Below are 16,387 nucleotides of genomic sequence, written 5' to 3'. Positions count from 1 at the left end.
TTCTGTTACTCCTGACATCATGCCATACATGCACACCCTCTAATCTCCATCACCCTAATATAATTATACTATAGTTGTGGATGACTTAATACTCAGTGTCTATGTTATAACGACTATGAGATTGTTGTTTATGCTGAATCTTGTAACATTCCCACCTCTTACTTATGCTGGTCCTCGCGTGTGTGTGTTTGTGTAACCACCACCATATCAGGATCAGAACAATTCCATGACCACAAAGGTTTGTCTTGTGCTGGCCCTTTAGAGTGACACCCATCCACACAATACCAAACCTCTGGCAAATGCCTGTTTTCTCTCTCTGTAATTTCAAGAATGTTATATACGCAGAATCATACAGTATGTGACATTTTGAGACTGAACCTGTTCACTCAACATAATGCCTTCGAGAAACTTACAAGTGTTGCACATATAAATAATTCATTCTTATTGCTGAGTGGTACTTACTTGTATTGGATGCACCACAGTTTGTTTAACCATTCAGTTATTATTGAGCATTTTTGATGTGTCCCAGTTTTTGCTATTACAAAGAAAGCTGCTATAAACATTCATGCATTGGTTTTTGTGTGGACACCAGTTTTCATTTCTCTGAAAAAAATGCCTGGGAGTGTAATTGCTGGTCATATAACCCACTTCCTCTCCTGAAAGAAGTCAGGAAATGACTCTTTTTGTTGACAGGAGGACGCATTATTTCTGCTAGGCCTGTCCATGTCTCTCCGAAAATAGAAGATGAATAACTCCTCAATTGTAGCTGCCTTCTCTGCCTGATTCCTGTTTCACAATCTAGAAGCAGGAACTGTCTAGAATCTGGAAGAAGGTTGCTGTCACAGCCATGTCACCCTGTCATTGGCGCTTCCTCTTATATCACGGGAGGCTGGCCTTCCCTCCTCTCCACAGAGCACAGAGGTCAGGGTTCTCCCCAGCACACACACTGGGACAGAGCAGGCTCCTCAGGCCTCCAGGATGCCCATCCCTGCCTCCCGGCCCCGCCCCCCTCCTCCTTGCCTGCTGCTGACTCTACTGCTGGGACTCACAGGTGAGCATTCCTTGGTGTAGTAGCCCTTCCCTCTGCCCCTGGACTTTTAGGGCCTCCAGGTAAATATGGGTACAGTACCCAATGCCACCACAGGTGGCCCAGGACCAGGCACCATCTGAGAGCATGAAATCAGGGATCTGAGTGATTTCTCTGTGGATCTATCACCTGCAACTGGTCACCAGAGGCGTCGAAACAGATGGTGCTTCAAACAGCAACAAGGACAATTTTGTGTGTATTAACTCGTCTAATCCTCGCAGCAACCCTGTGTGATAGCTATGATGATTATCCCTGATTAACTGATGGGGAAACTGAGGCAGAGTTTGAGATGCCCAGTGTCACCTACCTAAGGCAGTGGAGCAGCCAGTATTCAAGTCCAGGCCGACCAGCTCCAGAGTTCATTCATTTTTGTGAGGGGAACTAGCCCTGAGCTAACATCCGATGCCAATCCTCTCCTTTTTTCCTTGAGGAAGATAGGCCTGAGCTAACATCTATGCCCATCTTCCTCTACTTTATATGGGACACCGCCACAGCATGGTTTAACAAGCAGTGCGTCGGTGCAAGCCCGGGATCCAAACGTGAACCCTGGGCCGCTGAAGTGGAGCGTGCACTTAACCGCTTGCGCCACCGGGCCGGCCCCCAGAGTTCATTCCTTTAACCATGTTATGCTGCTCGGCTTCTCAGTGGAGGCTAATTGCAGAAAAATCAGAAAGTACAGAGAAGCAAACAGAAGAATAGTCATCACCATCACGCCCCTGAGAGATCACCAGAGTTCCACTTCTGCTGTGTGTACTCGCAAATCTTTGTTAATGATTTGTTGGGTGGTTCCTATGTGTCAATTGTTTTCCTGAGTTAATATGTATAACATATGTTATGATTTCATTTAATCCTCCAAACAACCTTGTATACTGGTGCTAAGCCACACTCCTATATCTATTTGCGAATGCATGTATTTATGTGTGTGTGCATGTGTATGAGTTGGTGTGAGGAAGTACATACACACACAAACACACATGCGATTTTTGAAAAAACTTTCCTTATTGATTTCTTCAAATCATTTTCAGTCTACATGAGATACACATTGAACAGATGTTTAACTTTCCCCGTCTGGCAGCCAACATCGCTCCTTTTCTACTTCTGTAAATTTAACCCTTACCCTCCCCAAACTCTTCAGAAAAGCAAACCTTCCCTGTTTTGTGTGTTACTATCTTGGAGTCCTTCTTCCATGCTGGATAGAGGTGAGGAGGAGAGACGAGGATAAAGATACAGAGACTCCTGCCTATCTGATCTGTACTATAACTATATTCATATCCATATTCATATCCATATCTTTATCCATATTCATATTCTATCATGTAATGTCAGCTGAAGCCTCCATGCCCTAGGAATCTAATGAGTAATCACTATAATTTCTTGAACACTCCCCATGTCCAGACACTGTTGGAAATGCCTAGAGCTGTTATCTAATGTGATCGTTATATCTAAGGTAGATACTCTTGTCGCCTCTACCTTACAGAAAGAAAACGGAAGCACAGAGAGGTTCAGGGTCTCTCAATGGTAAATGGCAGAGCTATGATTTGAACTCAGGCAGTGGAGCTCATTGGTCTCATCATAACGCCACCTCCATCCTATGAGATTTCTGCAGTTTCTGTAACTGAGTATTGGGAAGGATGGGGTGTGGGGAAGAGGGTTTGTGGGTTTCTTCTCCTGGGCTCTTCTGCTTCCTGCATATATGCAATTTACTTTTGTTTTTCACCAAGTCATCTACTTGGGAAACCGAGTTTCTGACAGAATTTCCATAAAGATTAACCACTTTAAATAGACTTCAGGGTCTCAGGGAGGCGTCACACTGGGCAATTCACGCATCATACAAATATTAAGCGGATACCTACAGTGTGCGATGAGCTCACATGGGAACTTTGGGTGCATTGGTGAATGAAAGAGACAAAGTAGTTGTCCTCATGGAGTTTATATCTTAGTGGGGAATTTACAGTAACAATAGACATAATAAATAAGTGAATAATGTAGTGCAGTAGAACGTGATAAGCGTTAAGGAAAAAAATTAAAGTAAGCTGGATAACAGAATTGGGAGGCTCTGTTGGGTGGGATGTATTTTAAACAGGTAGTCAGGGTGGGCATCCCTGGGAAGGGGAAATTTAAGCAAAGAGCAAAAGAATGCTCAGAAGTGAGCCATGTGGTGATCCGGGGGAAGAGCCTTCCTGACAGGGAACAGCATGTGCAATGGCCCTAAGAGTAGGATCTCCCTGCTGTGTTCAAGGATTTAGGCTTTTGCTCTGAGTGGCGTGGCTGTCATTGCAAAGTTTTGCAGAGAGAACTGACATGAATTTTACATTATTCTAGCATTTGGTTGAGAACAGACTACAACAGGACTTAGACAGAAGCAACTAAGAGCGTTTAAGAGGTCTTTGCCTTTATGCAAACAAGAAGTGGCTTGCACCAGGACAGTAGCTGGTAGAGGTAGTGGAAAGAGGCCAGATTTTGGATGCGTGCTGGAGTGGAGCCAACAGGATTTCCTGATGCATAGGATTGGGATGGGACAGAAAGTCTCCTAGGGTGTGGAACCTGAGCATCTGGAAGAGTAATGGTGCCTCACTGAGACACAGAGGGCTGTGGGGGACATTCAGGAGTTCAGTTTGGGACATGCTAACTGTAGACGTTTATTTCAATCCAAGGAACATGGCCATGTTGGTTGCACATACAAGTCCAGATTTCAGGGGAAAGGTCTCAGCCAGAGATGTAGCTATGGGATTTATAGATACACACATGGCAGGGGTTTTGCCATTCCATGGCTCCTTTCGACCCTCTGCTTCCTCTTCTCTCCTCCCTCATCTATTCCTTCCATTTCTCCCTCCCAGATTCATTCCTATTTCTCCCCATTTTTGTCTTAGCAGTTCCCATCTTCGTCTCCAGACTTAAAAACCCAAACCACCTGAAGTTCTGGGCCCACCAAAGGACCTGCCCTGGAGTAGCATGTGCTTCCTTAGGAGGCAGGTTTGCTTACAAACAGTGCTTAGTGGTGGGTTTTACCAGCTCACACTCTGCAAAGCTGAACACAAATTTTCTCCCTGAGGAGTAGCTAAGAAACAGAAAAGATCTCAGCATTTATTTGTGGCGCCACAACAGCCTGCTCCTCTGATTTATATCCCTGCCACCAGAATTGGTGCCTGTGTTTTAGGACACTTCAAACAAGAAGGAATGCTTTTCTATTTCTCTATATATCCAGAAACTGGCTAGTCCCTGAGGCAGTGAAATGGAACTGGAAAGTCTTGCAGATGCAGTTCAGTGATTGGTCCAAAGGTGACTCGTGTCCCTTCAACTCGTAACTCATTGTCCAATCACAGTCAACCACCCACAATTCTTTTCAAAACACAAGTTTGAAGTCTGCTGATTCCTTGCTTGCTCCCATGGCTCTATCTCCCTGTTCAAGTGCAGGTTTCTCTTATCTATCAGCCTTTGGGACCACACATTTTATCTGTTTCCTTGAGCCATTTAGTCCAATTCAAACGCTCTACATGGGACTATCACCTTGTTTTAGTACATATTTTTGATTGTGGTAAAATATACATAACAGAAAACCTCCTATTTTAACCATTTTTAAGGATACAATTCAGTGGCATGAAGTACGTTCACAATGTTATGAAACAAGCTCCACCATACATTTCTAGAACCTTTTCAATATCCTAAGAAGAAACTCTTCCCATTCAACAGAAAATCCCCTTTCCTTCCTCCCTGCCCCTAGCCCCTGATAACCTTTGGTCTACTTTTTGTATCTGGGCAGTTCTCTGTTCTAGGTATTTTATATAAGTGGAATCATATATTTGTCTTTTCTATCTCGCTTATTTCACTTACCATAATATTTTCAAGGTCCATCCGTGTTATAGGACATTTCAAAATGTCATTGCTTCTTAAGGCTGAATTACTTTACTTAACACATATATGTATATATACCATATTTTGTTTATCTGTTCATTTCTTGACGGAAATTTGGGTTGTTTCTACTATATTTTGGCTATTGTGAATAATGCTGCTATGGACATTGAAGAACATGTGTCTAAATCTCAGCTTTTGATATATTGGGGTATATACCTAAGAGTGGAATTATTGTGCCCATAAGGTAAATTCTATATTAAACTTTTTAAGAAACCGCCACTGGTTTCCACAGTGGCTGCACCATTTTATATCCCTACCAGCAAGGCACAAGTGTTTCAATTTCTCCACATCTTTGCCAATGCTTGTTTTCTGTTTTTTATTTTGTTTTTGATAAAAGCCATCCCAAGAGTTGTGAAGGAGCATCTCATAGTGTTTTGATTTGCATTTTTCTAACAACTAGTGTTGTTGAACATCTTTTCATGTGCTTACTGACCATTTGTATATCTTTTTTGGAGAAATGTCTATTCAAGTCCTTTGTCCATTTTTTAATTGTATTGTCTGTCTTTTTGTTGTTGAATTGTAGGAGTTCTTTATGTATTCTGGATATTAATCCCTTATGAGATATATGCTTTGCAAACATTTTCTCCCAGTCTGTGAGTCCTTTTTTCACTGTCTTGATAGTGGCCTCTGTGCACAAAAGTTTTTAATTTTGATGAAATCCAATTTACATATTTTTGTTGTTGTGGCCTGTACATTCAGTGTCATATCCAAGAAATCATTGCCACATCCAATGTCATGAAGGGTTTTACTATTGTTTTTTCTCAGAATTTTATAGTTTAACTCTTATATGTAGTCTTTTATCCATTTTGAGTTCTTTTGTGTATCTGGTGTCAAGTAAATGTCCAACTTCATTCTTCTGCATGTAGATACCCAGTTTTCCCAGCATCATTTGTTGAAAACACTGTCCTTTCCCCATTGAGTGGTCTTGGCACCCTTGCTGAAAATCACTTGACCATATATGTGAGAGTTTATTTCTAGGGTTTCTATTCTATTGCGTTGATCTCTATATCTGTTCTAATGTCAGTACCACACTATGTTGATTATTGTAGCTTTGTAGTAAGTTTCTATATCAGGAAGTGTGAGTCCTCCAAATATGCTCTTCTTTTTCAAGGTTGTTTGGTGATTTAGAGTCCCCTGAGATTCCATATGACTTTCAGAATGGGCTTTTCTATTTCTCCAAAAGATGTTTCTGCCATTGAGATTTACACAGGGATTGTATTGAATCTGTAGATTGTTTTATGTAATATTCAATACTCATCTTAACAATATGAAGTCTTCCAATCCGTGAACACGGGATGTTTTTCCATTCATTTATGTCTTCTTTAATTTCTTTCAGCAATGTTTTCTACTTGTCAGTGTACAAGTCTTTCATCTCCATGGTTAAATTTTGATGCTATTGTAAATGGAATTGTTTGCTTGGTTTCATTTTTGGATTGTACATCACTAGTGTATAGAAATGCAGCTGATTTTTGTCTGTTGATTTTGTATCCTGCCACTTTGCTGAATTCATTTATTAGCTCCATTAGTTTGTGTGTGTGTGTATAATCTTTAGAGTTATTACATATAAAATCATGTCATGCGCAAACAGAGATAGTTTTACTTCTTCCTTTCCCATTAGAATGTCTTTTTACAATCTTTCTTGCCTAACTGCTTTTTCTAGAACTTTCAGTATTTTGTTGAATAGAAGTGGTGAAAGTGGGCATCCTTGTCTTGTTTCTGATCTTAGGGGAAAACCTTTCAGACTTTCTCCATCTTGTATGATGTTCGCTGGAGGTTTTTCATATATGACTTTATCATTTTGTCATTTTGTGCGTTTCCATCTATTTCTAGTTTATTGATTGTTTTCATCTGAACAATGTTGACTTTTGTCAAATGCATTTTGTACATCAAATAAGATGATCATGTGAGGTTTTTTCTCTTCATTCTATTAACATGGTACATTACATTGTTTGATTTTCATATGTTGAACCATCTTTGCATTCCAGGAATAAATCCCCCTTGGTCACAGTGTACTATTTTTTCACAAGCTGTTAAATTTGGTTTTCTAATATTTCATTATGGATTGTTGCATAAATTTTCATAAGAGATATTGGTCTGTAGTTTTTTTAAATGCATTTGCCTGGCTTTGGTATTAGGATAATGCTGGCCTGTATATGAGTCTAGAATGACTCTGAATAAGATAGGAACACTTCTTTCCTCTTCAATTTTTTGCAAGAATTTGAAGAGGATTAGTGTTAGTTCTTTTTTAAATGTTTGGTAAAATTCACCAGCGAAGCCTAGTGGTTGTGAGATTTTCTTTGTTGGGACATTTTTTATTATTGATTTCAATCTCTTTCCTAGATATAGGTCTATTCAGATTTTCTATTTCTTCATGATGCAGTCTTGGTAAGTTGTGTTTCTAGGAATTTGCCCATTTTATCTAGGTTATCCAATTTATTGGTGTACAGTTGTTCACAGTACTCTCTTATAATCTCTTTTATTTCCATAAAATTTTAGTAGTGTCCTTTAATTTGATTTTAGTTATTTGGGTCTTCTCTCTGTTTTTCTTAGTCAATCTAGCTAAAGGTTTCTCAATTTTGTTGATTTTTTTGAAGAACCACTCTTGGTTTTGTTGATTTTCTCTGTTGTTTGTCTATTCACATTTTATTTATCTCTGCACTAATCTTTATTATTTCCTTTCTTCTGCTACCTTTGGATTTTGTAATTATTTTGCAATTCTTTTTCTAATTTCTGAAGGTGTATAGTTAAGTTATTGATTTATGATCTTTCCTCATTCTAAATGTCTGCCTTTACAGCTGTACATTTCCCTCTAGCCCTGCTTCCACTGCATCTCATAACTTTTGGTATCTTGTGTTTTGGTTTTCATTTGTCTCAAGGTATTCTCTAATTTCCCTTGTGATTTCTTCTTCGACTTATTGATTTTTTACGAGTACGTTGTTTGATTTCTTTATATTTATGAATATTCCATTTATCCTTCTGTTATTGATTTCTAGTTTTATTTTTCAAACTATTTCTCCAGAGCACTGCTTGAATAGCCCTTCTTCCAAATTCCAATGAGTTGCCTTGTCCTTCACCTTGTGTGACAATGCCACACGCTTAGGTTTCTATTATGGCAAATGGTTTCTGAAAGTTAGGAGAGAGGTATGTGGGAGACAGAACATTGGCCTCTCAAAGAGGCCCATGCCCTAATACCCAGAACCTGTCAATATTTTACTTTATCTCGCAAAAGAGATTCTGCAGGACTGACTAAGTTAAGACGTTTGATATGGGGAGATTATCATTGATTATCAAGGTGAGCTCAATGCAAACACAAGGGTCCTTATAAGAAGGAGTCAGGAAACTCAAAGATTGGCAAGGACAAGTGACAATGGAAGCAAAAGCCTGGGGTAACAGGAGTAATAGAAGCAATAGGAGTAATAGGAAGTGACAGGAATAAAAGGATCCAGGGGTGAAGGAATGTGGGCAGCATCTAGAATTTGGAGGGCAAGGAAGAGAGATTCCAGAAGAAATGCAGCTTGGCTGACCCCTGGATTATATCCCTGTAACAGCAGTTGTGGACTTCTGATCTCTCCATAATGACAAGTCAAATAATTTCTGTTGTTTTAAACCACAACGTTTTGGGTAATTTGTTACAGCAGGAGTAGGAAACTATAAAACATGATTATGCTGTGGAAAGTAATCCCAGGAACTTGAAACAATGTTTTAGATCTTATTTAATCTACATGTTCATTGTGTGTTGGGAGCTGAGCCATCACTGCCACTCAAGTATCCAGGCTGATGGAGCAGACTCATCACGAGCATGTGGATCTCTGTGGAAGAGGGAAGTTGATCCATAGATGTTCTTGCAGTGAAATGTGTATCCCACGAAATTCCTTCATCACTTCTGCTGCAAACCAGTGGTCTAAAATACTTTCATGGTCCCACCCAACGCCAAGGTCCAGAAGTGCAACCCTCCATGAGGCCAGAAATTGGACATCCAGAATATTTGGTGAAGCACGAAACTCCCAGAGAAGGCTCAGGCACTCAGACCCACACTCTGCCGCGTCGCTCAGCCTCTCTGTGCCTCAGTTCACCATCTGGGGTAGTCTCACATGACAGGCTCGTTGTGAGGGTTACATGAGGTTTGGTCTTTGCAACGTGCTGAGCTCAAGGCACACTCATTGTGTGCGCTCAGTCAGAGAAAGCTGCTGTTGACAAACACTTGAGAAAACCCACAAGATCACATAAGGATGAATAAATAATGGGTCTGTTCCCCTCCAGGAGTGGCAGGTGAGGAGCTGCAGGTGATTCAGCCTGAGAAGTCAGTGTCTGTTGCAGCTGGAGAGACGGCCACTCTGCGCTGCACCATGACCTCCCTGCTCCCTGTGGGGCCCACTCAGTGGTTCAGGGGGACAGGGCCAGGCCGGGAGTTAATCTACAGTTTCAAAGGAGGCCACTTCCCCCGAGTAGAAAATGTTGGAGACACCACAAAGAGAAACAGCACGGACTATTCCATCCGCATCAGTAACGTCACCCCAGCAGACACTGGTATCTACTACTGTGTGAAGTTCCAGAAAGGGAGCCCTGATGACGTGGAGTTTAAGTCTGGACCAGGCACCCAGCTCACCGTGAGTGGTGAGTACAGCGTGGGCCTCCTTCATCCCCTGGTGTGTGACAACAAGTCAATGATAACGCCCCCCATTCTTTGAGAAACAAGAATCAGGTGCAGCTGTGGGTGCTTATGTTCATGATCTGATTTCACCCCCTTCCACAGATCGGGAAAGTTGAGGCCTGGAGAGGTCGTGCTAGTTCCTCAAGGCCCCACAGCTGGTAAATGGGGGGAAATGTCTGAACCCCCATCTGCCTGGCTCCACAGCCCTTGCCTTTTCCATCCCATCCAGCCCTTTGTTCCAGGGAGGAGGGAACTGAAAGTCTGAGTGACTCGCCCAGTCACAGGGCCAGACCTCGCCCCTGCCCCCAGAGAGTGCCCCTCAATGTGGCCGAGTCTTCCTTTACTCAGCACTTACTGAGCACCTACTGTCTGCCGTGCTCTGCTCTGTGCTGTGGAAGCAGCAGTGGACACAGCAGGCAAAGGCTCTTCTCCCAGGAGGCTCACGTCCTCTTCCCTTCCTGTGAGGAGAAATCCAGGCAGGGCAGGGAGGGAGAACGTGTGTTTCTTCATCTCATCCTCAGAAACATCACAGTGAGAGGAATCCCTAAGAGGCCCAGACTCTCTGTTTGCTCTGACAGCCCAGCTGGAGGAGAGGCGCACAGGTTGGGTGTTTGCTGTGTGTCTGTCCAGAAAACCCTCAAGTGATTCAGAGACCAACTCACACAGTCACTGAAGGCTCCCGGCAGAGCTGGGTCATCTCAGAATGTCCCTCACCCAGGGAAGAGGTTCCCCATGTGACTGACTTAGGGGTTCACTGTTGAGGCAGCAAAGAAATTCGTTTAAGGTTTTCTGCCAGATGCCCCGGATCCTGAATCCTGAAATGTCTTGCACAGGAAGGACTTTCAGACCCATCAAGCCCAATGCCCCATGTACAGATGGGGAGCCTGAGGCCAAGAGATGATGGGGGGTGTGCCCACAGTCACATGGCCAGTGTGTAAGGGGATCATATCAGAACCTGGATCTGATTCCAGGCAGGCTCCTTCCTGTGCTGACATTGCACACTCTTTCGATGGCAGAGGCTGGCCCATAGTAAATGCTAGATAAAAGCTCGCTGCACAAAACCACTGAACAGGGGGCCAGGATTTCTCCTTTGTGTCAGTTTTCCAAAGGTTCAGAAAGCTCCTCACATTCAGACCCTGAGGCCCAAGGTGATTGGGAACCTCTCCCAACCTTCAGCCACATCACCCCCAATCAAGCAATCCATGTCAGCACTAGAGCTGCCCGTTGTTTCCACAGCTGCATAACATCCATCGTATGGAGATAGCACATTCATTCTACAGTCTTCCATTGATGGATACAAAGTTGTTCCCAACCTTGGGATATTACACCAGTGCTGCACCACTCTACTCCAGTGGGAGATGCCCACTGGAGGTGGCATTGCTCAGTCAGTGGGTGTGTGTATTTTAATTTGTTGGATATTGACAAATTTCCTGCATAGGCAGGGCAGGAATTGAGTTTCCCCACAACCTACCCCCTTCCTCAGAGTTCACCAATGGGAACCTGTGTGTCTTCCTCTGTAAGATGAGGATGATGACTCACCCTTCCGGCACTATTAGAAGGATTAAAAAATACTATATGTGGGGGCCGGCCTGGTGGCGCAAGTGGTTTAGTGCACGTGCTCCACTGTGGTGGCTCAGGGTTCGCTGGTTCGGATCCTTGGCGCGCACCGACGCACCACTTGTCAAGCCATGCTGTGGCGGCATCCCATATAAAGTGGATGAAGATAGGCACGGATGTTAGCCCAGGGCCAATCTTCCTCAGCAAAAAAAGAGGAGGATTGGCAGATGTTAGCACAGGGCTGATCTCCTCACAAAAAAAAAAAAAAAAAAAAAAAATACTATATGTGAAGGTTCTTAACAGCGTCACACACTTATGGTCAGTGATATAACCACAATCACGTTTATTGTTTATAAATTCTCCTTTTCTAGCCAAACCCTCTCCCCCTGTGGTATCAGGCCCCACGGCGAGGGTCCCACCTGAGCAGACAGTGACCTTCACCTGCGAGTCCTATGGCTTCTCCCCTAGAAACATCACCCTGAAGTGGTTCAAAAATGGGAATGAGCTCTCAGCCTCCCAGACCAACGTGGACCCAGAAGGAGACGGCGTTTCCTACAGCATCTCCAGCACAGCCAAGGTGGTGCTGGCCCCGGGGGATGTTCGCTCCCAGGTCATCTGCGAGGTGGCCCACGTCACCCTGCAGGGGGACCCTCCTCTTCGTGGGACGGCCAACTTGTCTGAGACCCTCCGAGGTAGATGCCCCTCACCCCAGCCCAAGCCCACACCTGCCCCCAAGCCCGCTCCTCCCCCCGCTGTTTGCTCCAGGCCTGGATTTCCTGGAATCTAGTTCCTGAACATCCTTCCCAATCACCAGGCACCTGGATATGCTGGTCACTCACCTGTTCTAATGGCAGCTGCCAGGTGAACACCTGCCATGTGCCGAGCTCTGTGCTAGGTCGTGTCGTCCACTTTACCAATAGCAGCTCCAATTACTGAGCACCTACTCTAAGCCCAGCCCCTACCTGCTTGGTGATTTCATTTATTTTGCCACAGTTATTATGCTCCCACTGTATGCCAGGGGCTGTGCTTATGACCCTAAAAGAGCTACCAGTCCCTGAGCACCTACTGTGAGCCTGGCACTGTGCTTTGTGATTTCATTCATATGCAGAGAATACTCTCAGTGTTTGAGTGCCTGCTGCATGCCTAGCACTGTCCTGGGTGATTCCCATCTGTGGTGGGAGCTAAGTTACGGAGCCTCCTCTGTGATCTGTCTGATCCATAAGGTCAGAGCTTCTGCCCTGTGCTGTTTCAGTTCCGCCCACCTTGGAGGTTTCCCAACACCCCACGGCAGGGAACCTGGAGACCGTCACCTGTCAGGTGAACAAGTTCTACCCCCGGCACCTAAAGCTGACCTGGTTGGAGAATGGCAACGTGTCCCGAACAGAAATGGCCTCGACACTCATAGAGAACAAGGATGGGACCTTTAACTGGATGAGCTGGCTTCTGGTGAACTCATCTGCCCACAGGCAGGACGTGGTGCTCACCTGCCAAGTGGAGCATGATGGGCAGCCGGCGGTCACCAAACACCATACCCTGGAGGCCTCTGCCCACCAGAAGGAGCAGGACACAGGTGGAACCCCTGGTGAGGCCTCCCCTCCTACTGACCTGATTCCACATCTTTTTATTTATGTTAAAAGTAATAATTCATGCTTATCATAGAATAATCTAAAAGTCTATAAATATAAAGTAGAACTTGGAAGTAAGCTGCCCTCCCCCAAATCCCACACTCCAAGGGTCATCCCTGGTAAGATTTTGGTACATATCTTTGTAGATCTTTCTTTTTTTTTTTTTGTGGAAGACTACTCCTGAGCTAACATCTGCCAATCTTCCTCTGTTTTTGCTTGAGGAAATCAGCCCTGAGCTAACATCTGCCAATCTTCCTCCATTTATATATGGGTTGCCACCACAGCATGGCTGATGACTGGTGTAGTTCTGTGCCTGGGATCTGAACTCATGAACCCAGGCCTCCAAGCAGAGTGCACCTAATTCAACCACTACGCCACAGGGCTGGCTCCAATACAGGTCTTTTGACATAAATATACATTAGAGAAAGAAGTAGGCAAGGAGGTAGCTCATCCTGTTCATAGCATCCTGCCTCCTGCTTTCTTCACCTAACAATGATTACATCACCATCCATGTCAGCCCACCTCCATCCTCCTTGCCATTTCTAACCTCTGCCTAGTCTCTTTTCCATCCTAGACTTTTCCATCCACTTCAGTAATGTCACCCCAGCACACGCCTGCACCTCCTACTCTGTGAAATTCTGGAAAAAGAGCCCTGAGGACATGGGGTGTGAGTCTGGACCAGTCACCTTGGTGACCCTGAGTGGTCACAGTACAGGCCTCCTTTGTTCCCTGATTTGTGACAATGGACCAGCAATAATCACAACCACTAGGGCACCTTTAGTATACGCAAATTCCAGTTCCTCTATGATCTCCTTTCCTGCTTCAACCACCCTGAGAGTTTGGAGTTTTACAGAAGAGACTTGGGGAGCAATGGGGGCGATATTGTTGAAAACATTTTGCCATTAGACCAGGTCATTGGACTAAACTAATCATGGTGATTCTGAGACCCTGATGACAGGGACCACCAGCCTGTACAGGACATATGTGCTAATTAGAGACACGTTCCCCTCAGCTGGCCATTGTCCCAAAGACCTACAGAGTCCCTCTTTCTATGAAGAAAATATGTCTTATTTCTCTCTCAGGTAACATCAGAAGAGAGTCGGGTCAGGTTTCCAGGAGTCTTTATGCCAGAAGACGATTCAAAGGGCCTGTCCCTTCCCACATGCCCTGTGGTGTTGTCCTCATCTGCTGGGTCCACCCACGACACTGCGTGTCCACGACCTTGCCTGGTAGAAAAGCGAAAATAGGAAATTATCTAATTTCCCTTAAAACAAAAGACATAACTGAAGTTGCATAATTGTGTCCACTAATAACTTAGTCTTGTAGGCACATCCAGGTGCAAATGGAGTTCACTACTGTGTGGTCATATGATTAAAGACATTGGTTTTTCTACAAAACCAATACCATTACACGCTTAATACAATTAACAATAATTCCTTAATACCATCTAAAATGGAGTATATATTCACATTTTCCCAAATTTCTTTTATAGCTGTTTTTGTCTCCCAACATTGGTTTTAATTCATCCATAAATGCTTGGTAGAATATTCCTGTGAAACCCTCTGGACCTGGAGAATCCTTTTTCAGATTTGAAAAAGAATTTGAAGAGGTTGGGGCTCTTTAAATTATTTCATTTCCTATGGGGTGAATTGTGGCAGGTTGTGCTTTTTGAGGAATTTAATCCATTTTCTCTTGTTTCTTGAGGCAGGAACTTAGATGACTGATGATACACTTCTCCTTTGTCTAATGCCATCCTGGTGTCCTCCTGTGCTGGGCAGTCAGGAGAGTGGGATCTAGACCCCTGGCCGCTGTGTTCTCCCTCCAGTCCTCAGAGCCCAGCCAGTCTGCTTCCTCTTCCTCCTGTCAGCGTCCTCCTGTGCTTGTACCTCCCATTGTTTCTAGGAGTCAGATTGTACTGAAGGGGGAGAGCAGGGAGAGGCGGGTCCACACCATCCTGTCTGGACCAGCCTGGGTTTGCTCCTTAGTCTCCATCTCCCGCGAGGCTCAGACCAGGGCTGTTACTTCTGGGTGCTCTCAGTGTGCCTGACCGAGCACCCTCGCTAATGTACTGAGGCGGGAAACGGTTTTTGTGTTGTCCGTGTGGGCGGGCTGGAGCAAAGTGCAAGATGCCTCTATGACCCTGCTGCAGCAGGATGTCCAGCCTGCCTCAGGCGTCTGAGGGCTCCAGCCACTGCAGTCCTGGGTCCAAGGGGTCTGGCGTGAGGATGCACATCTTTGTGTTCATTTCTACGGTGTTGGAGCACTTTACAATATTCCTGGCTTAATGGCCCTCTCTTCTCTTGGTACAGCATAATCCAGGCATGTTAATGGAGTTTGGGTTGGTTGTGGCCCCTCTAATGGCTCCTCCTGTCCCTTGATTTTCAGGTGAAGAGCTGTCTACTGTCCCTCTGGTAGTCCTCCTCCTAAGCACAAAGCTGCTGCTGGCCATCGGAGTCTCTGCCATCTACGTCCACAGGAAGTGGAGGGCCTGACTGTAAGTCGCGGGGCTGGGAGGGCAGGCCAAGGTCTGTCCCGTAAAGGGGAAGGTCGGTAACAGGGGCCATCCCACAGGTCACAAAGGGTCAGGACCCACGTGGAGTTAAGACAAGGTGACACACCTCCCTCAATACGCTCAGGAGTATTGTGGATCCCTCTCAGAGGTTCTCCATCCCAGGAACTGTGTGGGGTCCTGCAGGAGGAGGGCTGGATCAAGGGTTTTCAAAGGGTGTCCACAGAGTCCTTGTGGTTCTGTGGAGGAAGTGGGCAGTGGGAGGCTGAATGAAGGGGAGCTGAGTGAGTGATTCCCTTGGAGACCTTCTGTAGATTACTTGAACTCTGGGGCTCATGGGGCAAAAGGAACCCACACATTAGAGTAATGTTGAGAAGTCCTTGATGCTGCTCTGAGGGCTGTTCCTGCTCTGACCCTCTGAGTGACAGAGTGGAAGGGATGGGGAAGGAGAATCAGGCCTCGGGGAGGAAGGCTGAGGTAGCAGAGTCCTATCGCAGGGTCAACCTGTCGTCTCATGACAGTTCTCCCAGGAGAACAGCACTGGGGACATAGGAGGCACACAGGGAACGTTTCTGTAATGATGAGCAGATAATTAAATGTGGACATGTTTCCGACAACTCCTTCCTTCCTTCCCTACTATGTGCCACCCGCAATCTCTGCTGTCTCGTTCCTTAGCTGAGGGGCCCTGCCTAAGGGAAGGATCCTACCAGAAGCTTCCATGACTCTGCTCCAAATGCCTCCCCTCCCCAGAGACCTGCCTGCTCACACACTCCTGCTGCTCCATCTCCCAGTCCTTGATGCCCCCAGAGCTGGGTTTGCAAACATGGTCCTGAGGAGGGGCCATGGGACTTAGCTCTGGGGACTGACTCACAACACCCCCCAGAATGTGAGAAACTACTCAAGTCTACATCTATCAGGATATCTCTCATCCATTGCCTTGGGACTTGGCCATGAACTACACACTCATGTCCATGCATCAAGAGTTATTCTGTCTTCTGGATTCCTGTCTTGCCCAACTCCCCAGCCTCATTGGGTTGCTCTATTGC

General features: G+C 45.0%; 1 protein-coding gene across 1 annotated transcript; it reads left to right on the top strand.

Moving 5' to 3' along the window:
* Positions 1-933: 933 nt before the first annotated feature.
* Positions 934-15,598, top strand: LOC131418589 (signal-regulatory protein beta-1-like). Its single transcript, XM_058563053.1, has 5 exons — positions 934-1,051; positions 9,260-9,613; positions 11,579-11,899; positions 12,460-12,789; positions 15,218-15,598. The coding sequence occupies exons 1-5, from the start codon at positions 979-981 to the stop codon at positions 15,322-15,324; spliced, it is 1,185 nt and encodes a 394-aa protein (XP_058419036.1). The 5' UTR covers positions 934-978; the 3' UTR covers positions 15,325-15,598.
* The last annotated feature ends 789 nt before the right edge of the window (positions 15,599-16,387 follow it).

Source organism: Diceros bicornis, chromosome 19 (assembly GCF_020826845.1).
Source record: "Diceros bicornis minor isolate mBicDic1 chromosome 19, mDicBic1.mat.cur, whole genome shotgun sequence".
NCBI lineage: Eukaryota > Metazoa > Chordata > Mammalia > Perissodactyla > Rhinocerotidae > Diceros > Diceros bicornis.
This window is presented reverse-complemented; position numbering and strand designations above follow the sequence as displayed.